The sequence below is a fragment of the Hippoglossus hippoglossus genome, chromosome 1 (genome assembly GCF_009819705.1).
Source record: "Hippoglossus hippoglossus isolate fHipHip1 chromosome 1, fHipHip1.pri, whole genome shotgun sequence".
In the NCBI taxonomy this organism is placed as follows: domain Eukaryota; kingdom Metazoa; phylum Chordata; class Actinopteri; order Pleuronectiformes; family Pleuronectidae; genus Hippoglossus; species Hippoglossus hippoglossus.
Window position 1 is genome coordinate 13,439,255 of NC_047151.1, and position 26,280 is coordinate 13,465,534.

Here is a 26,280-nt window from a genome sequence, read left to right on the forward strand (position 1 = left end):
TCATACTGTCGATTAGTAAATATGCATCAATGTTTTTTCTACATAGTGACAACTACACATAAACCCATAGCCACATGAAGCCATAGCAACCAGTTGAGTTCCAATAGCTTCCTTCAGCTTGTTTCCATTGTTCTGTTTGAATCAGAATTTTATATTAATTACTTCACATACAATATGTATTTTTGATCAAAGGTGGCTGTGTGGGCCAGTGAGTAATGTGGGTGGGCGTCAAGGCCCACTACTGCAGCTGCGTGTCTGATACACATGCATTTAGGGATTCTAGTCAACCAAACGTCTAAAATTACAATGATTTGGGCGGAAAGCTTGTGGTATAGGGTCTTGTGGGGGCAGGGGGTTTCCAACCATGGTGTCGTGGCAGTCTCCTGTACAAAGCATATCGTAGAATTTAGGGGGGGGGGGGCGGTTCAACGTATCCTCTCTCAACGCCCATGCATCAGGGCAACACGGCCTCCTCGTCTCTGAGGTCAGTGATTCAAGCAGAATTGATCATAAAACACCAGGACATCAATGTTTTTCAAACAAAATCATTTATTTACACAATTACATTTATCCTCTTCATACATATATAAGACATGAAAATATCAGAAATTCATATATAATATATATGAATCTAATGTGCAAAATTGTTAATGAATTCACAACTCGTGATTTGAACCCTTCCAGGCTAGAGGAGACACAGACACACAGGCTCACATGATTACATTTTGTGTCATGCACCAATAACACATCACTTCCAGTCTTTAAGGCCTCTGAGATAATACCTGATCTGAGAGGATGCTTTAAACAAAGGCTCCTGAGCAAAGTTCTTTGGCTGATAAAGTTACACACAAAACACAGAAGACCGTTACTTTTTCCATCAATAACTCAAAACTTAACCAATAGTTGTGTGAGATCCTCAAAAAGTCAGAGGATATCTTATCATGACTATGTTTTTGGGAAGTTTTCATAATCATGACATATATATATATATATATATATATATAACAACACGTTAGTCATAAGTTGTATTACTTTACTCACAGCTGCTCCTCTTCCACAAGGAAACGATAAAAAAAAAGGAATTTAGTGCAAATAGATCAAGATTAGCAAACTTAAGCGATGCACCACATGGAGTGAATGAGGGATTAACATGAAGTCTATCATCCCCCCTCTTTGGCTTGATCTGTGTAATATCCACACGTCTCTGATACTGTCAAACAATAAAGTTGCTCCTTTTCTCTGGAACTTTTCCAAACACTGAACCCAAGAATGGTGTCGATCAGCTGGCACTATGTGACAGCTGACGGAACAACAAGCAATTTGAACGATAATGCAAAAACAACTCCGACAGTGATGTGCCAGCTGTCATCGTACCAGTCCTTCAACAATCCGGATGGATCAATGGCTGACAGCAGGCGTCTCTATTTCTGCATTCTTCTGTGTAAGTGTTCGCATGTAAGTGCATGTACAGTAAGTGTGTGTGTCTGTGTGTGTGTCTGTGTGTGTCTGTGTTTGCATGTGTTAAGGAGACAGTAAAAGGTAGTGTGTCTATGTAAGTTAAACAACTGTTACACTCGACCTAAATCTTTCCAGACTGTCAGCAGAGTTTAAAGGATCATGTCACATGATTATATCAACCAATCATCACCAGCCCCGAAATCGTCACTGGATGCAAATGCATGTCTTTGCCGTAGACTGTGTAGTCTATGGTCTTTGCTTATGTGTTTCTCTCTGCAGTGTCACTTGCAATATTGCTCTTATTGCATGATTCCGATCTGCAAATACTGACTTTCTGTCTTAAAGTACGCACAGTGGTTTCCTCACAAAGGGTAAAAACACTGTTTGAGTGACTGTTGAGTTCAGTCTTACCCTTCAGTGTGATCAAACAGCTGCCAGTTTGATCAACTGACTCCAGTGCAGTATGTCTTCTGTCTGTCTGTCTGTCAGTAAGTCTTCATCCAGCTTGGATGACCACGATTCTACAAGTTTCTGCACGACCGTCGTGTCAGTTGATGATTCCAGCAAACGTGTTGATTGGTAGATGGAGTTCTTTGCTCATGTATTTGCTCAGTCCTGCGTTTTTGTCCTCTCCCAGACTGAACTTGGACCTGATGGTTTTCTGGATGCAGTATCCGGGATCAAGACACGGGGAGATCTCGATGCTACAAGTCAAGCAGGGTCAGAGCAGAGCGATCAGTTTGGGTCAAACAGAAAAATCTCCAGATTCAAGTGTGTTAAAAGGACCAACTTTCAGATTTGAACAGTATTATAAGCTGCTTGCTTCAAACTTCTTTCTAAGTGATAAAAGAAAGCAATTAAGAAAGAAATGCAAATCAAGCTGAGGCACAAACAAGAGCCCAGAAGAACCATTTCAAAACACAAGCTGCAGGGTTCCACTTTAAAACCCACCATGGCTGAAACCCTTGTGTCCTGGAGAGGCCTTCATTAATAGCAGCGCTCTTTGATCTGCTGCTGCTTTGATGGCAATCATGACTATCAATGATTATTTCTCCTAACTAATGAAACACCAACGCTTGAATGTGACCTTTATTCAGTGGTGTAAAAATAAAGGAAGTCAGCAACAGGACAGCAGAGGGTCGACTCTTTTTTTTTACCTCTGCACGTCTCTGTACGTCCGTTGAGAGTCTCTGTCCAGTGTGATGGTGAAAGATCGACTCTCCAAAGTGCGAATCTTGATGTTGCTGGCCCGAATCTTTGACTGTGAATTTTCAGATAAAAGTATTAAAGGAATTATCATCATATGAACGGTTTTCATTCCAACACTAGTCTTTGTGAGGGTAAGTCGCTGAAGATATTCGAGTGCGGTGTGGACTTACCACACCGCTGTTTTTAGTTTTGGTTGGAGATTCATTCATCGTCAGAGTCAAACAGTTCAGATCTGTGAGAGAGAGAGGAAGAGAAGAAAATGAGCACAGTCGTAGAATATTTAAGAAAAAAAACTGTGTGTGTGTGTTGGGACATGACTGAAATACTGAGCGTGTTAAAGATGATACCGAACCTTCTGCTTCACTAGAGGGAAGAGTGTTGATCTGAGCGCCTGACGTCCTAACAGAGATTCCTTTATCAACGTCTCTGCCGCTTAATGTCACCTGGACACATCCACACACACACACACACAACATTCCAGTGTCAGTGATTAAGCACTCAGATAAAGGCATCCCACACACAAACAACATTATCTGGAAATGGAAATTTCCCCTAATTGCACAACTATACTGGAAACCCGAGGTTAGAAGGAAATTGTGCACATAAAAAACAAGGCAACACACCTTTTTGTAATTCATGGAGACAACAGCTCCAAAAAACTCCCCTGAGCTCCTCCTCGGTTTATCTGCTGGAGAGACATGCATGTTGTTCAGCTTCATTGTGCACAGATAGAGGCAGGTGAATGCTAACATAGGGGTCACTAGTGCACATAAAAAAACAAATATAAATGGAAACGTTGGAAAAACTAGAATGGTACTCAGTAGAGCTCAGACCTCCACCAAGGTCCAACCACCTTTAAATTGACTAGATCCAGATTTTTATTTGGATCTGCATCCCATTGCAGACACTCATATATATCAGTCCCCTAAACATGGCTTTTCATCAAGATCAATTAAGCCCTATTTCACAATTTAAAAGAAAGTTGAAGAAAAACAAATTCCTGTATTCTCCCCCTGATCTGGATCTGCACAAAACTGAGGGAATGGATTCCGTCCTGACCCAAAAAGTTTTCTCGTAATCCTTTCAGTAGTTTCTGTGTTTTCCTGCAAACTAACAGACAAACTAAACAGAACTTCCTTGGTGGAGGTAATAATGTACATGTGCACCCAATTCACCTCGGACTGATGCCGAGACCTGTCTGAACTCAGGAAACTCCATCTCCAGGTGGGTGAGGAACACATCTTCAACAGGCTCCTTGGTCATGCCCTTGAACGTGAGCTAAAGGAAAACAAGCAACATGTTAAAAAAAAAAGTGATATTTCTATTTTGACAAATGTGAATACAGAAGAGAGGATACAGACGTTACCCTCGTGTCTAAGAAACAAACATCTACACATGCATTATATCATATTACCTTAACGAAATAGATGCTGAAGTAGACAGGCTGCTGGCCGGTGCGGACGTAGTAGGAAATGACATCAGAGATGAAGGGCTCTTTTGGCCTCCCTGGGTTGGCCTGTTGCTATGGGCGACAGAAGTTGTGTAAAATTAACCTGACCACTCGATGTTTTACCAAGAAAACTTTGGCCACACATGGGTCATATGGACTGAATATAACGAGTCACTAAAAGGTCACACGGCCTCAGCTCGTGCAACAGAGTTTGTAATTTGCCTACATTGAAAAAATAGCCCCAGGTTAGTTAAGGATTTTAATTGGAACCTGATGCATTAGGTGCAATATGAACCCTCAAATCATAACTATTTAGTTTGGGATTATTTAACCACATTTCCTAGTTGAGTATTCAGAGGGAATAAAAGAAGGGAAGTGCTCATCATTCTCGAGAGTAAAACAGCCTTTTCCCATGAATGTTCATGAGGTGAACTCAACTTCAGCATGATTCAAATCATTTTTAACCAGTTATATATAACTTTTATGTCCTGCTTAAGCGTACGGACTCTGTGCAGTGTCGAGTTGTCAGCTCACTGAAGCTGGGGTGTCATCGACTTTAATTTCCCGACAGAACAAGATGTTACTTCCTGTGTTTCAATTTACACCGAAAACATTTACCCCACTGACTGAAATGGGGCCTAGTACATTTCAGCAGCATGCCTGTACGACAGACCACAACACAGCCCACAAGTCTGTAGTCATTCTTCTCCCTCAGACACAGAGAAAGAACATCTGTTTTGACTTGTATCGTACCATTTTAGCCAGTTTGGGGATCATGGAGCCTAAACTCTTGATGTTACAGTTGTACCATGGGTCCACCGTGCTCAGGTACGAACCGAGAGAGCAGGGATTCCCCAGGAAGTGACCGATGGAGTGGTTTTCCTACAAAAAGGAACATGAAAGTGGAACAGAGACAACACAAAAATACATCAGTGAAGGGAGAAGTTGGAAGGTCTTCTGCTTTAGTTGTATTGTAATACATTTATTAAGCCTACTGAAAATATCCTGATATTTTTAGAGTCTGAAGTTTCTTTTCTTTTTTGCATCATATGTAATATCCATCCCATTTCCATTTTTGGAATGTAATGACTTTATAACTGTACATTTCTCTGCAGCATTATGACACGATGGTGATTTTTCAGTTTAAATTCTCATTCTCTTTCAACGTCGGTCGGGCAGAAACTTTCACACAATGCTGGTGGCCGGCGGCATGTTGACAAGAGGAAGTTGTCGTACCTTGACAGAGGAGATGTGAGTCGGAGTCTTGCAAACAGGGATGTAGTAAAACTGGAGGTTGACTTTCATTGTGAGAAAAAGCCGGCGCGCTTCCCTTTTCCTGCAAACGCAAACCAGTGATTTGTGAGAAGCGTCACATGCGTACACGCTTAATAGAGCAATTTGATGTCCCAGCAAAAAGGTTTGTTTTTCAACATATGACATTTGATTTAGAAGAAGTACTGTTTAGGATCCCAGTCCAGACACACAAAAAGTTAAGTAGTGATTAGATAGTTTTCCACTTACAATAGAATATATAAGGAAACACAAGTTTAATTTAACATTTTAAGTGAACATGCCCTGTTTAGCCTCTGATTGCTATGACAATATAAATTTGGAGCATATATTTATATATATATACAAAATACCTGAGCTGCCTAATGACATATGCGATTAGACATAACGTAAAAAAATATATATTTTAAAATTATACCAGATTGACATACCTCCACTCAACCTTCCCTCATAAAGCCACATAAAATTTCACTACATCAGGATTTTTATTAGGATCTGCACTCATAAATATCAGTTCCATAAACATCTTCATCAAGATCCATGAATTATTCCCTGAGAAATCAAGAAATAAAAAATAAAAAAACGTTATATCTCGCAATGTTTACTGGATGCGCGCCCTCATCTGGACCTGCACCAAAATGTAATGGGTTATTGCTTAGGTCCCCCCCCCCCCCCCCTCCTCCATACAGCTCAGTCAGGTACATCTCAAGTCCCTAAGCAACGCCTCACCCTCCAGCTGCTGCCAAAGAGGTTCAACCGTTCTGTTTTTACATCTGAGGAAATGACGAGTCCCTCACCTGAAGACATAGTAGGCCTTGGCCAGTCGGCCCAGTACTCGGTCATCGCCCATGGCGACTAGTCTGGCAGTTAAGTGTCTCGGCTGCTTGGTGGAGGCGCTCTGCATCGCCGAGCTCCCCGCCCGCCTCTGTAGAGTCGTCCCTTTTCTTCCTCCCCTCCCTCCTCCACCTAGACTGGCGTGCTCCTCCAGCGTGTCCTGCATCAGCACCATACTGTCCTTCATTGTTGGTTTCATCTTGAATGCCTTGCGGCGTGACAGCCGTCCTGACTCTTGCTCACTGGGAGAAGGAAGAAGGTTTGTTGTCAAGTCCTGATCATTTTTAAAATGGTGTAAAGCACAGAAACCAAATGATTAGTGTCACTAAGTTGTGCAAATGACTTGTAAAGGAAAAAAAGATATTTGTGAAGATTACCTACTTAAATTCAAGATGAATTCAAGATAAATCAAAGGGCGCTTTCACATCTACCTCATTGGTCCAGACCTTCTGACGTTTCCTTGTTTTGTCTGAACCAAAATAACAATGGTAAATGGTGCCTCGGGTCACAGTCCCGACCAAAACATCAGATTTCAGTCCGACCTAAAGAGGTGGTCTCATTCTGGATCAAACTGAATCATGGTCCGACAAACGTTTTTGGATGGTTTGGACCAATTGCAGGAGGTTGAGAAAGCATTAAACAATAGAGGAGGACGTTCATCTGGTTTATTCAACTAAATGTAGAGTACTGCACCTGAAGTTAATGATGCTGGTAGTAAAACCTGACAACATGCTGACGTCAGACACCCGTCAACAAACCAATCAATGTCAAGTATAGGTAGACGCAGCCCACGTAGGTGATGATGACAGAACAGTATGGGATACAAAATTCTTTAGTGCACTCTCTAATATTTAAATGTGAAACTTGATCACATGTAAACAATGTAATAAAGACATGAACATGAACTGAAGGTCCAAACCATCAGGTGTGAAAACTGAGTGCCTTCTAGATGGTTTACGTAGAAAAGAAAATAGCAACATTTAACGTATACCTGCTTTTCTACAAACTAGGTCACGCCTTTAATAAAAGCTAAATAAAAAAATATATAGGTGTTACCTTTTGAATTGTTCCCATGATGCACTCATGCTGGCAGTGTCCATAGATGATGACGGCGAGGGGTCCGAACCGGGGGGCAGGTCTCTTTCGATGCCGCTGTCATTGGACAGGATGGAGAAACGAGTCATGTCCGATGTCATCAGGTCGCTTAGCGACTCCCCCAGGTCAAAGTCCTCCTGCTCCTGGCTGAGGGAGAACTGCTCCAAGGAGGAGCTGGATCGAAACCACTTGCCCACCTCTCGCCCTGTCGACATATTTAACATCCATCATTCACATGTAAGTCAGAGATTTACACTCGCAGGTCAGCCGCCCGTTCACTGTTCACACACAGCTGTCACATCTCATCTACCCATGCTGACTTCCTGTGCGGATGTAAAGCTCATCATAAACAGACCACAGCCATCAGTATTCTATTGTGTGCACATATTCTGTTATCCAGCTGCATGGTTCACATAAGCTGCTTTCAGACATGCACTGAAATCCAGAGAACCTCCAGACATAGGAGGGGCTGTATGTGAGAACGCAAATGTCCGATTGGGAGCCTCCTGACTTCCTCCGGAGTTTCTCTGGCCTAGTAAAAAGTCTTGCAAAATGTCTAAAGGAATCGATGTGAGAACACAGCAGGAGATAACCCGGAGGATTCACCACGAACGAATGGATGTGCTGATGACGTTTTTAAAACAGGCGCAAAAATACTTCTTCACGGCCTCCATCTGAGGAACCACAGTCCTGCCTTGTGATCCCTCAACATTTAATGCAGCAATTTATAGAATCCAAAGGCAAAAATCACTGTCCTGTATTTACTGTAAACAGAGTGTGCTATTATGACCTCGTCAAAGACATAATTCAGGACTGGACGTGTACCCCTTCATTCAGAGAAATAGCTGTCAGTGCTTTCACATTAACAGCTTTACCGCACATCTTATAGTGCGAAAACAAACAACTTATTGTATTAGCCACAGTCAGTTTCACGGCGATTCAACTGAAATCTGTCAGTTCTACTTTGAGGAAGCTCCGAAAGTTTCACACTGTATCCAACTGCTTGCCACTTAATTTGGTTCGTTTTATTTCAGTTGCTGAGTCTGTTTGGCTGACTTGCAGTTACAACTTCCTCTAGACCCCCCCCCCACAGAGTCCAGAGCCACTCACAGATATCCAGTTCCTCCGTCCACAGGTGGAAGCTCATCTCTGGGTTAGGAAGAGGGCAGTCACACAGCGAACCTCCGGGCAATGGGTCTGCACGCGCACACACACACACACAGAAAGAGAGAGAGAGGAAGAGACCCAAACTGTCACAATGACACTCAAAACAAAACAACCCCCCCCTCCATGTCAACACTCCTGTCCATCCCTCGGTGGTCTCCCTGCTGGGATGAGGGGGTGGGGGATCAGGTTCATCGGATGGGATGTCATGGAAATAGATATCCGGAAATTTATAAAAAAAAACTACAGACGAGTGACTTGATTGTGCCATGAGGAGGAAATCAGCAGATAGAAGCAAAATCACACGTCCGACCTCAGCAGCAGCTGCGTGTGAAGCTCTTGTAGACACAGAAAGAATGAGTGTTTGGACTGTGCTGACATTGGGGACTGTCAGTTGGCGATTTGTTCATTGTTACCAGGGGGGATGTTCACCCATATTTAAAATTGCATGCATCGGACTGTGTTCATGAAGGCAGGCTCTTATCATGTCGCCATTGACTTACATCACCTCCTGGAAGTTTTACCATACAAACAACACATGGACGGATCTTCACCAAACATGATGTGAATATTACGTGGACGTTTATTAAGATTATTAACTTATTATTATTAACTTTTTGAGCTGTGGTGAACCGTATGCTTGTTGCGTAAACAGAGCGGGCACAGTCATATGTATGTGAACGATAATCCCCCGCCAAGGCAAATTACACATCATCCCTTGCTGAATGTGGGCAGTGTCAGATGTGACGCACATGGAAATCAGTTGTGTGGTCTGTGGTTTGAGATTGTGGTCCCTGGACGAGCGGTCTCCCGGCTCACTGCCAGCCAGGCAGCCTCTGACTAGGGCAGTTAATTAAGTTCACGTCCGACATCCTAAAGCGGCTGGTTCGACACAGCTAATATCAGGGTCTCGTCCATCTTGGCTCACTATAAAAACTACAGCCAATGCCGGCCAAGCGGGCTCAACCACACAAACGATGCTATTGGTTGAGTCTGTGACGTCGATGGACAAAGTTCACCAAAGTCACTCGCAGTTTTTCTTCGCCACAGGAAGCAAAGGTTGTATTCGCCCCTTCGCTCGTACAGAATGGAGGTGAATGGGAGCCATTGGTTTTGCCACTTCAATATCGGCACGTGTGACCGTGCCCATCTGTCGAGGACGGGAGAGAGAGAGAGCGCTGTCTTCCTGTTCTATTAGACTCCATTATGGCCGGTGTTTACTGTGTGTGCGCCTCTTCTCTGACCTCCTCCTGTTTTTTTTAATTTAAAAATAGACAGTGAGCAGCATTAACTAGGTTGTTAACCTGCAGACACAACGCAGTTCACTCTCATACGTGATGAGGGTGGATGGCAGAATTCACAGGTTATTAAGGGGGATGGTTTATTGTCCTTTTGGTTTAAAGGGGATGGCATCCCCCCTCGTCCACCTAATTACAGTGTAGAAGTAGCTCAGGTAAATTCACTAAGAGCTCAAGAACATGTTCAGACACAGTAGTCAGGACAAATGCGGAGGTTTGTGTTAACAAAATCACAGTGACAAGGTGATTTGCAAACTATGATAATTTCACCCCCTATTAATTTGGACACATTTCACCAATCAAAACAACTTCCGTACTTAAACTACACAGGCAAACACGAGGCCTGTAAGAAAGTCTCTGCACATCCTCAGCTCGTCTGCTGTCGTTTCTCATTTTCTACTTGACCCCGGTCTGTCCCATAACCTGCAGTGACAGGTTCTTTTGGTCCCCCCCCCCTCCCTTCATTGATGCTTAGCTAGTGTCTTGACAGTGCAGCTCTGCCCCAAAGAAACTTCTGCCGTTCGTGGGTTTTTCCGTTCCAGAGAGCTCGTACCTGTGACTGTGTGGGTGAGGATGTCACTGTACAGCTGCAGAAGACGGCCTCTCAGCGCTCCCCTCTCCCCTCTGCCGCCATCCTCCGCGCTCTGCTCTAGAGTCGCCAGCACTTCCTGAAAGTACGGCTCAATGTCTTGGCCCATGTCCTGTCCAAAAAACACACACGCGGGGTGAAAACACACACACACACACACACACACACACAGGAAGGTAACTACATACAGAGCAAGTATTAATAGCAAGGAGGTGAAGGGCCACTTGCGTGTGCGTACGTCTGCTCTTTGTGTGTGTCCTGCTGAGGTGTTACTTTAGGACGCGTGCCAAGAGACACAACTTGTCCAACATGAAGTTCAGCAGACAACAGACCTTCGTTCAGGAGTTTTCATGTAACACGTAAATGTGGGGCAAACTATTTTTAATCCCAAAAAAAATTCACTACCCGGGAGCTCTTGAGTCAAATCTCCTAACATGCTCTACATGTGGGGAGGTTTGTGCACATGATTTCTCTACACAGACGTCATTCACTTCCAAACTGAGGCACTTGGGAATTCACACGGGAAAAGATAGAGAGAAGATAGAAAATAGCAAACATTTTAAAAAGACATTATGAAATTGAGTGAGAAAATGTGAAGAGGCTGAAGAGAATCAGCATGAAGTGATACTTTGTTAAACACTAAGCTAGCAGCTTTCCTCTGAAGCTCTTATGATCCTGATGACATGTTCTGCTTTTCTTGATGATGATTAGAATACCTTACTCTTGATATTTAACCCTAAGTACACAGCACAACAAATCCCCACCGACAAAAAGAAAAAGAAAATAAATCATTTGATAAGTAGATAAAAACAAAATTCTTGACAATTAAACAAATAATGAATAAAGCTCATGCCACCTTAATTAAACCGACAATCCTAATATAGACGGAGTAAACTGGACTAATCGCTGCTTTAGGATTGCTCATCCCAGTCCTTATCTTTCAAGCTAAAGTCAAAATACTTTAAAAAAGGTCTCCATCACTCGTAGAGTTTTACCAACTTTACGTGGAACAGAAACACTTTCAGCCATCTGATGAGGCGAGGAGGTCCAGATCCTTGAAACAGCGTGAAACAGAAATGTAATTACATCGCGTATGTTAGGGGACCATTTTGCATTCACGACATGTTGGAAATGCTAAAGACAAGGCTGTTGAAATATCACAACTTCCTCAGTGCAGCGCTACAGGTTTACGTTTTCGACAAATTTGTCAGGAAACCTTATTTCAGCAAGCAACTCTCGTTTGAAATGATTCAGCAGCAGCAGAACATAGTTAAGAGTTTGTCAAGGCTGTCCCTATGTGCAGCACTTTCTCTAGCACATCACTCACACACTAGCAGCACAGCCTTTAGGGGAAATTTGAGGTTCAGCGTAGTACGGAGGAGCCAATTGAACCACAGACCTTCTGGTAAGTGGATGACCTCCTTCACCACAGCTGCCTTTATAATGGGTAGTGATGAGCAAATATCTTAATCCCTCCCTTCGAAGGCTGCAGGTGGATGCTGGCGTGGAGGAGGGTCTGCGATACTGACGCAGGGCAGCAGAGGCATTGACAAGCAACCGGAGAGATGGGAAATCTTCGCAGCTTAAATAGACCGCCAACTTAGAGAGTGAGCATGTCACATGATTAAAGCGGTGCAATGCATCCACAGACCAATGAGAGTCTGGAACATCACCCAGAGTTTATCTGATGGCATTTACTTTTAAGATATTGAGTTCTTCCTCCACTTGAATCTACATTCACAATCCAAAAACCCTGAACTTCTCAGAGCAAACCTGCTGTCAAATGACCTGAACCAGACAGACAAACACCACACACTGCCGTGACCATTAAAAGATAACAGGAATGAGAAGAGAAGGCGATAACTGAGCACCGTCGATAAAAGAAAATTCTTGTCGAGTTTTACTGACCTTCAGGGCCTGAGCCAGTTTCGGCCCGTGGCACCGTTCGGAGCCCAAAGCAGCCTGGATGGAGTGCTGGACCACGCCGCGCATGACATCTACAGGACTGGTATATCCACCTGAGGCTGACGCAGACGCCTCAATGTCCTCCAGCAGGACTTGTCCCAGGGAACCAGAGAAGACGTCTGGGTCGGCCAAAACAAAAACTCTGCAGGGATTTACACGGCAGACTTTAGAGTTTGACAGGGAAGGCAGTTATACTACGTGCAGGAGAATCCATCCGTTGTTGCTGTACCCACAGATATACATCATTCATCAGTGACTCACCTCTCCTGAATGGGATAGTGGTCATTTTTTAGCCCCTGCTCTGCTGTGACCCTCCTCTGGTACATCAGACCTGTGGATTAAACTGGTATTTAACGACAACATGTGTGCAAATCATCAAACAGATTAGGCATCACATTTAAGCAGCTATGTTGGCATCGTTTTCATTTTGCCTCTCGGTGCAGGACAGATTTGTTAGCTGCTCACCTGCCGTAACAAACAGCGGATTTCTGGGTTGTTTTGGTTGAACGATAATAGTGAAACATGGTGATTTTCTCTGTACAGTATGATGATCAGTACCTGGAGTGGAGCGTTCGGTTTTTATTTGCCTCGTGTAGCTGAGGCCTACGGAGCAGTAAGGGTGAGGGTACGTCATGAGTTTCTTGCAAAAGTCGTAAACCCGCTTGTAGAGCTCATCTGGAATGTAGGCTGTCTGAAATCGGAAAACACACACACACACACACACACACACACACACACACACACACACACACACACACACACACACACACACACACACACACACACACACACACACACACACACACACACACACACGTTACAACTAATACTGGTAAGTAAATTCAATATACCTAATGATTTTGCTTGTATTGTTAGCTAATTGTAATTACACAAAGTTGATTAAATATGACGAAAAAACAATGCAGAGTATTAAATTCCATCATTTAATGTGTGCACTTCCTTGTTCACATCTGTTCCTGGAAAAATAAGGAAGAGGCTGAGCATAACAAAAACATGAGAAGAGGAAGATTTTTTTTTTTTTCCATCTCCTCCGTTTTGCATTTTGTGAATAAAGTTGAAAGGTCAGAGCACATTCCAGAAACATGTCAGTCTGGTGTATTTCCAGACATACATTCAGTCCAATCGTCCGTTACATACTCAGAATGGATCAAAGAAGTGGGGACAGTAACATAACAGAGCGGGTATCAGTTCAGTGTGGCTGTGGAAACGTGTTTAGTAAAAATCCTTTAGTGTGAATTCAATTTATCGTGTTACAAAAGTATGAACAAGCTTGGGAAAGCTTCAACAATGAATACTGTACCTGGACGATGGCATACATGAGAGTGTGGAGCAGAGGGATGATGCATTTGCGAGAATCCCATCGCTCAGCCTGCAGAGAAACACACACACACACACACTGAGTGAGGGCTCGACTTGACAGAAGACAGAACGGAAACTCTACGATCATTGTAAAATAAATAACAAATAAAAGATTAATTCAGGGACATTCCAATAAAACTCACAAATTCCAGATTTTTCAGTGCGAATTCAAAAAGTTAAAAGAGCAAGCAAAATTTAAATCTGAAACATCTTTCAAGCCTGTAGGGGATTTATCAAAAACAGAATACCTTTTCCAATTCCTTAATCAGCACCCACACCAGAGATAAGCTGTTGGCAGGATTGTTTTGAACCTTCTTATGAAGCGTCCACCTCAGCATGCCTGTACACACACAGATAAACACACAAAGCCATTAACACATGCCAGAGTTCCACGGCAATAAACATCACCTCGTTAAATGTGTCACATTTTCCTCCGTTACACTGCTGGGCCAAAATATGTCTGATGACTAACAACCGGACAGCCCTCAGACTGCTGACACACATAAATATTCCACAGCAGGCAGGTTTCACATGTAAAACAATAAAATAAAACATCATGAAGATGCTGTTAACACGTTGTTTAATCTATTTACCGTATATATATCTATATCTATATATATATAAGACCCAGTGATGTAACCACACAATATTATTTCTAGGATTTCTTATAATCATAAGTGGGAAGAAAAGTCTTTGTCAAAGAGGTTATTTTTTATTGTATTGATCCAAGATTTTGGGGATTTTGTATTTCACATTTTTAGATTATTTTTCAGCATTTTCCTTAATTTCTCAAAAAAGCATGGTTCTTGATGAAAACAAAAATCTGGCATATTTATCTGACTAATATTTTGTGTGTGTGCAATTTGTGTTTTTGCCGATCCGAATAAAGATCTGGATCTAGTGATTTTTAAATTAGGTTTCATAGGGGACTGTTGGGCCTCTGCAGATGTATAAACTCTACTGAGAACCATATAGTATCTAAATAGTCTGGTATACAAGAAGAGATGACATTGTACCTTTGTTGAAACAGTCTATTGGCTGCTGATTGTCTGTTTCCCTGGGCAGCAAAGCCTGGATGCTGCGGTACAACTCCGCCTCTGAAACTGTCGGGGAGCAGCCGGCTGGAAATAGAGTCAGGAGGTTTTGAGAAGTGAGAAGGCTTTGATCCAAGCTCACACAGAATCAAATCTTATTTCTGAAATGAACACAGACCAGCCCTGAAACACTATGATGCATTTTACTTGTGTGACAGTAGAAATATATTCTATGTGATGAGATGTCACCACATGCCTGTAAGTGTGGGTGATGCATGTACCTGTTGGCTCCATGCTGCACGTGGACCTATCCCAGGGGGCCTTGTTGGTCATGTCTCACATGCATAGTGGGTCTATCAGCTGTCCTCAGGAAGAAGACACAGAGAGAGCAAGTGCATAAGATCACAGATTGAGTTGCTTTACAGCCTCTGTGTTGCTGATTTATGATGGCGGGCAGCAAATGTGGGGGATGCAGTGATGGTTAATTCTCTCACCGCTGTGTCTCAGTGGAATGTAAAATAGAAAGAAGCTATTTAAAAAAGCGCAACGACCACAACAGTGTTCGCATGTGTTTCTGTGGGTTTCTTTTTCGTAATCGACAGGTCTACGTCTCCTTCATGTCTGGGTAGTTACAGCTGGGTGATAAAAGTACAAGTTTAATGGTCTTTACCCACAAATATTGTCAAGCTTATTAATGCAGCACATATAAAAACAACCAAAGTTGACCAAAGTGCTGTAGAATAACAAGAATTAAGGACACCCAAAAGTCTACAGGACACGTACGAGTCTTCAGTCTGGTCTTAAACATGTCGACAGAAGGGTAGCGCTTGATGGTAAACAGTTTTTAAGCTTTGGGGCAGCTACAGCGATTGCACGATCACCCTTACGCCTCACCCTTGATCGGAAGTGGAAAGAGTTTAGAGATTTGTATTAAGTGCATTGCACATATATAAAAAATAGAAGAACATTAAACCCAATCCTACACTTAACCGGAAACAAATGCAGGGATGCAAGTGCAGGTGAGATGCTCTTCTTGGTACCAGTTATCAGTCTAGTGGCTGCATATATATATATAGATGTATATATACACCTGCTAACACATCCTGGTGATTAACATCTGACGCAGGGTGAAGCGTGTGTGTTAACTGACCCTCCTCAACAGTGTTAAAAAACTGTTCCTAAGAATAACAACTGCCTATGACTCTTGAGCCACTTCCTTTAACCCCGGGTGAGTCACCTGTCACACCTCCACAGCACAGACCAGCAGGGATATTCAGCCAAATCTACTTGTTAGATTACTCTCAGACGCTTTATGTTGAAATCAAACATATAGGTAGTGCGAGACTATCAAAATCTCAACACATGCTTATCTCTACACCGCAACATCTCGTTTCTTGTAAATACAGAGAGAGGTCGACTTATTTTCACCCTTCCCTCTTTTTTGTAAAAAACTCTCAAAGAACTGGAACATAAATCTCACTTATTTGAATGCTTCTGCACAAATAAAGAACCACGGAGTCACAGAAACAAGCCACAAACTAATGTTGTCACTATAAAACAAGTTAGTTAACTTCTTAGCCACCACACAAAACGACTAGAATAGCACTCGGGGCAGCGTTCACCTCTGCCAAGGCTCCTTAAATTCAATCAAACTCACACACTCATAGATATCAGTTCCCATAATGTATCAAGATCCATGAATTATTAACCAGGGATCCACCCCGAGCCAGACCCGCACCAACATTGGCTGGGTTCTTCCCTGACCCATACCACATCCTTCCACCAAGTTAGGTAGAAATCTGTTTCGTTGTTTTTGTGTAATCTTGCTTACAAACAAACCAACCAATCGACAAACAAACAGACAGGGGTGAAAACATAACCTCCTCGGTAGTAAAACTATTAAAACCATCCTGATCAATTTCCTACTGCTTTCACTAGTCAAAGTGTCAGAGGTGTCAAGTAGAGATAATGGCACACAAACTCACCCTGTTCCATGCAGACACCGAGCAAACAGTGCTGCAGATCTCTGTGCTGGAACTATTGAGTGTGTTACAGGGGGGGGGCGGGGGGGACGAGAGAGAGAGAGAGAGAGAGAGAGGGAGAGTGTGAGAGTGTGAGCCGCAGGCAAGTGAGGACAGCTGTGCATTTCTGACTGTGTGAGTGTTGTACGAGTGGAGTAGTGACGGGGATAAGCATTGTGTGTGCGCGTGTGTGTGTCAGCAGCGTTGAAGGGGGAGGTGGTGAGAAGAGAGAGGGAGTTTGTGTGTGCAGGTGTTGGAGCGTGTGTCATAATCTGTGTGAGTTATGTTTAATTGGTTGGAGGCTGTATGTGTTTGATTTTGTTTCTATTTCTGGTTTTCTGACTCACTTCTCTTTCCTCAACCTTTGCTCATGTTATTTTGCTCTATTTCGGGTCAGTCTCTCTCATTCTCCCTCACACACACACACACACACACACACACACACACACACACACACACACACACACACACACACACACACACACACACACACACACACACACACACACACACACACACACACACACACACAGCATTGTCGGTCATTCCACAGGTCGTGCGTGTACAATGAAAGGATCTAGTGTGATGGATTTAGTCCTGATCCCTGTAAGAAAAGCAGCACTTTCAAACACAGCGAGTTGACAGCGCTGCCTCAGCAGCTGAATGTGGCCTTTTTTTCTACAGACGTTTCCGGTTGTCTCTGGCGCCGTCACTCCGACTCTCTAAGACTGCTACTTTTCTTCCATTGTGTTTCTCTTCCATACAAACAGACAGAAACACAAAAGTAAACTGGTCTGTGTAGATATAAAAAACAACTGGCACACGCATGCAAAACACACTCATGTAGACGGCACGCACTGACTCACAGATGAGATGCATGGAGCTGCACTGTGTTTACTTTCCTTCCATAAACTATAATGTAGTGCTGGAGCTGACAAATACAAACCACTTCCTCTCTGTCTGAATGAGTGGGTAGACGACACTATATTTAGACAGAGAGAGAGAAATGCTGAAACAGTGAGTGAAGAATGGAGAGCCAAAGTTTTTTTAAAAAGCTTTGAAATGAAGACACATGATTCACAACCTGTCCAAATAAACTTGGAAAAAACCATAGTCTGCACAAAAATGATCCAACAAAACAAAAGAAACAAAAGCCTCAGTAGAGCACATCCCTCCACCAAGGCCCAACAGCTCACTTATGAAAACACATTTTTGCTACTAGATCCAGATTAGTAGATTATTAGAAATCCATGAATTATCCTCTGTTGAAAAGTAAAAAGTTGATCATCTAGAAAGTGAAAAAAAACTCAGAGATCTGCACCAAAGTTGAATGGGTTCTTTCATGACCCATTGCACATCCTTCCTCTATTTTTCGTGGTAATACATCCAGTAGTTTTTGCATAATCTTGCAAAAAAAACGAGAAAATATGGAGAGGTAAAATCATAGCCTCCTTGGTTAAAAACCCACCATCACAGCTTTCTTGTTGTATGTCAAACGTAAATCAAATGAAATGTTAAAACATGATCTCTTATTATGGTAGAACCATGATTCTAATTGGAGCATTAGATGTTATATATTTGTAATCTTTGCAGATTGGGTATAGATTCACTATCAGAAAAGTTGGTCCTAGCAAAGAAATCACCATTTTCTCCATTGCTTTTCCTTGTTTGTGATATTTTATGCAACTAAGCAACCAACTGCAAAGACAATCTGCTTTCTGTTAACACCAGCATGCACACGAGTATAAACAGTATATAAATCTTACAAATGTATATTTATATTTATCTTGATCTAGGTGCCATATTGTTTGTACATCCGGCTTAAAACAAAAACCTGTTTGAATGGAAGTATCCATACACTGTCCCGTGGACGTTCATTTGGATATGATATATTAAGATATTAAGTCTGAAAGTCTCAAATAACATGTCACTGGATGAGAGCCAACAAAGTACAATCAAGAGCTCAAAACGAACCTCAAACTCAGGCTACATCAGCACTCCTTTTCCTTTTCCTTTGAAAACACATCAACTCTGCTATGGATACACCTGCTGACCACACTACTCTGGAGTAAGCATCAGCAGAACCAGTCACATGAGTCAGAAAAGTGCAATTAAGTAGGAGCCAAAGCCACATGCCAGTAAAAGAAGAAAGAAAAAAACTCTATGACGGTAAAAGATTTCCAACTACTGTGAATCAGTTCCTCGTTTGGGCTATGTGCACCTTCCACATGCTGATCGCCGTGGTCAGCCCGCGGCACAAACAATACAGCCAAACAAAACAACAGGAGCGCTCGTTTCCGCTCAGGCACACTGCAGACAGCTCAGAAAACAGGAAGAGATGTGTGGAAGTGTGTTCATAGAGACGCAGAGAGGTGGTGCTTTGGTGCTGGGGGCGGAGGTGGGCTTCTATGTATATTTGCTTCGCAAGTGGAAATCCCCAACCTATGATAGCACAGGATCTCTTGACTCGAATGGTTGTCAAATGTCACATGATCTCAGATATGAACCTGGACAATGTGGATTGAGGAAGGAAAACACCTGCAGAGTTGGTTGTCTGTGGCGAGCAAGTAATACCTGAAAAACGAGTAGAGATGATGACACTTAATTTTCCTGATCAGAACATTTTTTATCATGCATGGTTGCGGCCTTTGGGTGCAGTGTGTTTATAAGACTGATAGTAAAAGAAGCATCATGAACTTGAAAACCATGTGAGAGAGTGAAAATTGAGCAGCTGCTACCGTCGCCTCTCCCTGGAGGACTGCAAGAAGAGCCAAGATTCACATTTGAGCTATAAAACTGTCCGACAGCACGTCAACATTAAAAAAGGGTTAGGTTGTTACATCCTGAAACAACACAACAATGGTAAGACAACTAAATGCTGCGAGGAACACACACGTAGACGTTGTAAAGAAACCCCCAAAACAGAAAGACAACATCTAATTTAGCGGGAGACATTAATCAAAGTGAGTTCCTGAATCAACAAGCTGGACAATATGAGGAAGTCCTCTTGGACCGGTGAATGAAGTGTGTGTGTGTGATCTTGTACAGCTATCTTTGTGAGGACCAGTTTGAGGGGTTAAGACTTGGTTTTAGGGTTAGGGTTAGAATTAGGTTTAGGTTAGGTTAAGGGTTAGGCATTTAGTTTGGATGGTTAGGGTTAGGGTAAGGGACTAATCATCACTAAGATAGAAGTATAAACATGTGTCACTTTAGGTCATTAGGACTTGTCTTCCTTATGGGGACAGAAAGAAAGTCCCCATAACGTATCATTCAATTTTTAGGTGAAGAAATGTTTTAAGGTTAAGTCAACGTTAAACTTATGTTAAGTTTAGGTTAAGGTTAAGTTGAGGGATAGGGTTCAGCAAGTAGTGACTATAATTAAGGTTAGTGTAAGTCTGCAGGAGATCAATGTAAGTCGATGTAATGTCCTCTGAAGCCATGGAGACCTGACAGTGTGTGTAAGTCCACTTAAATGTCCAAATCGGCAACACACAGGTGAATAGGTAACAAAAAAATGAAACATAAAGAACTGGGGAAGCTGGTTGTAAATACAACACTTTATCACAGCTCTGAATAGACAAGCTGTAGATTTACGCCTGCAGGGTTAGTGTGCAGGCCAGAGGAAAACAGATAGGAAGGGCTATAAAGGGGGTTCCAGACGAAGGTGTGTGAGTGTATGTGTGAGTGTGGTACGGTCACTCCTGTGGTCTATGATGGTGACAACTGGGCCAACTGGTCTGTTGGGGGCGGCACATTTAGGTTAAATTTGGTCACGTGTCTTGTACAATTAGTTGGTCAAACCACAAATTTAGATGGAAATACTCACTAGGGTTGTTGACACTGCCACCGGAGTTACACTGCCAGCTCCACCTTCCATTTGTTGTATTTTCATCTTATTTATTGGTAATTTTTGCATATCAGCAGTCGCAGCCCCGTTCTTGAAATAAAAACTGCAGTTTATAAAATACTAGTTAGCGATACCTGCGCTACATATATAAACTGAAAGTGTCTGCTCCATAAAGTGTATATAAAGATGGACAGCTCCCCAAAAGTGAAGCCAAAATCGTCTCTGGTGGCTGGCTTCAGTAAACGTCATAAAACACACCTACTCCGAGTTAGCTGCTGGGACATGGATCAAACTAAAAAGTCAAAGTATGTCACATAACATTTTCTCAAATGTTGTGTCCGTCATGTTAGGTAGTTGTTATCACACCGATATCTGTTCAAGTGTTCTTTTTTCTGGTGAGTTTGGTTCAAGTTAGTTATTTGATGCTATGAAGATGGGGTTAAAAGTCTTGACTGGCCGGCTGAGATTGACTTGCAATTGGTCGAGCGTGTGTATAGGGGTTAGGGTTAGGGAGATTTCCGTTGGTGTTTCGAAAAAGCGAATAGATTCATTTTTGATGCATGAAATACTTGTAAATCCATTCTTTTCCGAGGATAAAAAAAAAAAAATGAACAAAGACAGCACTGTAACCCTAGGCACAGCTGTGGCCTGAGGCAGAAGGCCTGTGGATAAGAGCTGTGGGGAGTATGAATGATTTAGGTTCTCAAACGAATGAATGAATAACGAGCTATTTCTGTCATATGGAAGGTGCATTAACAGCTGTTTAGTGGTCCACTGCAGGTGTGACTTCAGCATTCAACTCGTGAAGAAAACTCAAGACAGAAGCTGTGGATTTCGCTTTGCTTCACACACCTTGTTTACTTAACTGTAATCTCCAGAATATTTTCTTATATTAGTCATGAAATCATTAAGGTACATCTGCCAAACTCCTAGTTTTATCTTTAAAATATCCTTATCCTCAAAATAGGTATAGAATTGATGGGATCAGCTTCTGAGGCATCCCTGCTATTTGTGTACCAGTTCAATCAAGTGCAATGTGGCTCAGGCTTTGTTAATATTGAATCCACCTACTGACAGTCAAACACAAACTATAACTGACCCTCTGTGTCTGGGAACACACACTGAAGCACAGGATGTAGCATGAGACGTTTTCCAACCGAATATTTTGGATATTCTGCAAATGACGTGTGTTGGGGAAAAGAAACATTGATTCCAGAGAAAAATGTGAGGCTTGTGTCAGTCAGACGACTTTACGCACGCACGCACACGCACACAAAAAGCGTTTCCATTTGTTTTCATAGTCCTCACAGGACAAACAAACGGGCGGCGTCTCACACTCATGAGCGTCTGCGGCTGTCTGCACTTTTGGAGCTGTGGTGTGTGGACATCTAAAGGGTGTTTTGCAAAAGCTTTGGAAAGGGTTGTCATTTAAATTGTTGGATCAGGTTTTCCAGGAACATGCAAAAGTTGCGTGGGCTGACAGAGAGCAGAACTTCAGCCTGAATGTACCTTTGAACCTTCTGAATGACAAATATATCTATAAAACGTCCAAAATGACTCACTTTCTTAAAGGCCAGGATGGCAGCTTAAATTGGATGCTTGAGCTGTACAACAGTAAATGTTCTGTACTTATATAGCGCTTTTCTAGTGTTGATGACCACTCAAAGTGCTTTACAGCGCAGTTTTGCCATTCATCCATTCACACACACACACACACACACACACACATTCATACATTGAATGTACGAGCAGTCATTTCTCAATTATTCATACACTGCTTTCATGGCCATCAAGGGCAATTGGGGGTTCAGTAACTTGCCCAAGGATGGTTTCTCATGTGAGATGGAGGAGCCAGGGATCAAACTACTGACCTTCTGGTTAGTGAAGGACCCGCTCTACCTCCTGAGCCACTGTAAATACTAAAGATATAACACATTTAACACATAAGACAGAGAAACATAAAAAATATATTTACCTGATAATTCTCTGACATTTGGCTTAAATTATGAATTGATTACTGGAATGGTTGCAGATCAGTTCTGCCGCGTGACTTTAATTACATCCAGCTTTCTATGAAATTGTGTGGAAAGGTGGGGCATGATCCAAGGAGGAATCCATACAAATTGGGACTGGAGACAGGATTTTATTTCACTTCTCTTCACTGATAAGCCAATAACAAAGGTACTGTATGTAATATCCAAGTGCCCCTTTAGTTACAATAGCCATTTTCAGACATGAACTGAAGACATGAAGAAATGTCTTCAACGCGCCCCCTCGTTAGCTGTGAATTTTCGGGAAATGTTCCTGCTGTGTTCCCACATGGGCTCGTTCAGTCAATGTTCCAGAAATGTTCCAGAAAACGCTCAGAGCAACCAACTTGGAAATTTGCATTGTCACATACAGCCTCTCCTGGCGTCACTGCATGTCTGAAAGCAGCTAGCGTGTTGTTCTCAAAAGCACTGAGTGATACAGAGTGCATTGTGAACGCTGTCGGCGGTTCTTGCCCGACAGTAAACACTGGTAAAGGCTTCAAGTCAAGTGAATGAATCCGGTCATCTGACTTGAGCTGAAATGAGTCTTGAGTGAACACGGCCTACAGACATGGTGGCGTCTCTTTGACTGCAAACTGATGTCAAACTAACCTACAGTCTCTCTTACAGCCCAAAGGGAAGACGAGGACTACAGACAGGTTCATTGATGTGTCTTCCCTGCAGCAGAGGGGGGGAAGTCACTGACATTTCCTTATGTTGGGAGCATAACCAAGAGCATGTCACAGGTCAGCTCCGTGTGCTTTCAAGTCGTATAAACCTCGACAAAAGTTTCTGTTCAAGCTGGTGAGCCAGACCAGTTTCTGAATAGTACCTAGCAACTAACGCACTACATACAACACCTATGCTCACCTTTAGCCAAACGGCTTCTCCCCATGCATTCCAGCCAGAGCCCCGGACACTTCCCTGTCGCACTCAAGTGTCGGTGTAATTCTCCCCTGGGCTGATTAAGAATAGACCAGAGATTATTTTTGTGTTAGATGCCTCAGAGAAAAAAAACTGGCTCCAAATGTTGCTTTCAAGTGGCTGACATCTTATAGAGAGGTCAAAGTGATGACACACATGAAGTTGACCCTCGGGAGGGTGGGGGGGAGGTACCTAACGGCCCTGGGTGTAAAAAATATGTAAAAAATAAAAAAAGAGTTGTAGCTTTTGCAAGATTAGAAATAAAACACCCCAAAGTATAGTGCACAATACCAACTTAGATTAAAGTATTTCAGGTTGGGATTTTAAAAATGTCTTATACTGTTTGCTGCTGCAGCACTGCTACTGCCAGTTTGACTTTGATAATGGCCATCGATAACAACACAATAATCATCATCATCATCATCATCATTACTATGTTTACATGGACACAATATTTAGATTTTAACCTATCTAACCACCCATCTGAAAAACACACTGCCATGTAAACTGGTTACCTTAATAAGAATAAGAATAAGGTCATACAGAATAAGCAATAATGGGACTGAGACATGTGGAGTACTGTGACATTATGTAGACATGTATACATCTTATTCTCATGACAACATCCTATAATTGGCGGTTTTACAGCATTTTGCAACACTGACATGTGGCAGTTACCAGCTGCTTGACCACACAGGCCCTGGGTGTAAAAAGTATGTAAAAAATAAAAAAAGAGTTGTAGCTTTTGCAAGATTAGAAATAAAACACCCCAAAGTATAGTGCACAATACCAACTTAGATTAAAGTATTTCAGGTTGGGATTTAAAAAATGTCTTATACTGAATAAGGTGAACAGTTATAACAGTATTCCACTGTCCCCTAGTTTTTGCTCATTATGGGAATTGTTGGGTTTTTCCATAATATTTTAAGGTCTTAACCTTACTATGTAAAGTGCCTTGAGATAATGTGTGTTGAGATTTGGTGCTATATCATTAACATAGAATGGAAATTGAATTGTAAAATGCAGTCACTAAAAGAGTTCATATAACGTTTGCTGGTCAGTCACAAATGTTTGCATTTTGGAATCTGGATAATTGGACAAATTTATAACTAGTCTTGTGTCAGTTATATTATCTAGTCCCGAAATATGGTTTCAGTCCGTCCCTGTACTCTGTGGTCATTCAACAGTGTCTCACTAGAACTGCATAACTCTAGGCTCAACAGTCTTCAATGCATGGAAGCTGAATCAAATTGCACACAGTCTTAGAAATCAGTCCCCTAAATAAGCCGGATTTCTTTAATGAAGATTCATACCAGGGCCTGGTGGCAACAGGCTCCTTAAATTCAATCAAGCTGTAGCAAATTCCACACACTCATTGATACCGCTTCCTTAAATAGGCTTGTTTTTTAATCAAGATCCAGAAATAATTATCTCTGAAAATGTTAGAAAAAGCCTTATCTCACAATTTTAAAGAAAAAAAGAAAGAAAATAAACTGGATCCACCCAGGATGTGGATCTGTACCAAAACATAATCAGTTCCTCCCTTACCCTTACCACATCCTTCCACCAATTTCTGATGTGATCTGATCTGTCTGCTCGTTTTTTTTGTAATGGTGCTAACAAACACACAAACACTCAAAACACAATTTGCTGAGGTAACAAACAAGTGGACAGAGATGACCACATATCCGCCTTACCCCCGTGTCGCGTGTGACTCATTTTCCTCACCATGTGTTGAATCGTGATCGAGCCATTTCAACTCCCTCATATGTTTTTCATTTATTTTCCTGCAGGCGCACGTTCAAGGCTCAACATTGTATTTAAACCACTACGTCACTCTTTATCATGTCTGCCTGCAGAGCCTCACCCAGGATTTGACATCACTGGCCTAATTTTGATCAAGACTGGAGTTTTTAACTGGGAGCTGTGTGCAGCCGTGATGGGTGTTGCCATTGTTAAATGTCAATGCCAAGGACGGTATTGTCATGCTTCATGCTATTGGTGATCACTTCCACAGGGGCCAGCATAGACGTGTACAGTACCACTCACTGGAGCCACCCTGCAAACCCCCTTAGCCCAGGAAGCTGGGATGTAAAACAAGGAAGCAGGAGGAAATGCAGCTGTGCTTTGAGACCTGCAGCAGACACAACAGAGAGCCAAGGCTTCAATCAGACCAGCCACTGTTATCAAACCCATGCTATTATCTCAGGAGGGAGGAAAACACAGGCCTCCGTCCCTCCTGTCTTCTCGTGTCATAGGGCATGAGGGTGGTTTTTTATAGAGCCTGACTCATGTAAAACAAAAACAGAGAGGAGGAGGAGGAGGAGGAGGGAGGTTGAGATCTACTGTATGTTAGTCAGATAATAACAACAGCTCATCACTGCAAAGCCTTTAAAATAAATCAGGATACATTTGTAATTCAATTACAAACTGGACTTAGTGTTAAATCTACACCATGAGCAGGTTGACACACACTTCACCATCTGCACCGTCAGCCCGCTGCGATCACAGAGTAAACGTCCACCGTCTCCGCGTGTTGAACACACACTTCACCACGAGGTCACGGTTTCAAAAGGATGAATCAGTTGAGTGTTGGTTCAAACTTACCTGAAGTCACTTGCTCGCGCGGCTTCCTCCGGCGGATCCACTTGTTTCTTTGCTCTACTCCGCTCCGCTGTCTGACGGCTTCCAG

The 26,280-nt window shown here is 42.4% G+C and overlaps 1 protein-coding gene and 1 long non-coding RNA gene across 5 annotated transcripts; one reads left to right on the plus strand and one right to left on the minus strand.

The window, feature by feature from the left end:
* Positions 1–531: 531 nt before the first annotated feature.
* Positions 532–26,253, minus strand: LOC117766902 (phosphoinositide 3-kinase regulatory subunit 6). 4 transcript variants are annotated; one of them, XM_034594363.1, is made up of 22 exons: positions 26,196–26,253; positions 15,048–15,126; positions 14,749–14,853; positions 13,981–14,072; positions 13,674–13,742; positions 12,911–13,043; positions 12,614–12,683; positions 12,296–12,494; positions 10,352–10,499; positions 8,447–8,533; positions 7,298–7,541; positions 6,205–6,483; positions 5,354–5,453; positions 4,871–4,999; positions 4,082–4,189; positions 3,843–3,945; positions 3,291–3,355; positions 3,020–3,110; positions 2,838–2,899; positions 2,616–2,719; positions 1,976–2,162; positions 532–1,940 (listed from the first exon to the last, which is right to left on the minus strand). In XM_034594363.1, the coding sequence occupies exons 2-21, from the start codon at positions 15,097–15,099 to the stop codon at positions 2,006–2,008; spliced, it is 2,397 nt and encodes a 798-aa protein (XP_034450254.1). In that variant the 5' UTR covers positions 15,100–15,126; positions 26,196–26,253; the 3' UTR covers positions 532–1,940; positions 1,976–2,005. The 4 variants fall into 4 exon arrangements, with proteins under 4 accessions (XP_034450254.1, XP_034450263.1, XP_034450239.1 ...); XM_034594372.1 differs by having other exon boundaries at positions 532–2,162; positions 3,291–3,352; XM_034594348.1 differs by having other exon boundaries at positions 532–2,162.
* LOC117766924 lies at positions 15,048–26,280 on the plus strand. The gene is made up of 3 exons (XR_004614785.1): positions 15,048–15,128; positions 24,855–24,860; positions 26,202–26,280. It is a non-coding gene; the product is annotated as an uncharacterized LOC117766924 (long non-coding RNA).

Excerpts from the sequence above, each read along its gene's own strand:
- LOC117766902 (XM_034594363.1), bottom strand. The coding sequence starts at position 15,099 with ATGACCAACAAGGCCCCCTGGGATAGGTCCACGTGCAGCATGGAGCCA. Across the intron at positions 14,073-14,748 it reads AATAGACTGTTTCAACAAAG|GCATGCTGAGGTGGACGCTT; the intron begins GTACAATGTCAT and ends GTGTGTGTACAG. Across the intron at positions 5,454-6,204 it reads AAGGCCTACTATGTCTTCAG|GAAAAGGGAAGCGCGCCGGC; the intron begins GTGAGGGACTCG and ends TTGCGTTTGCAG.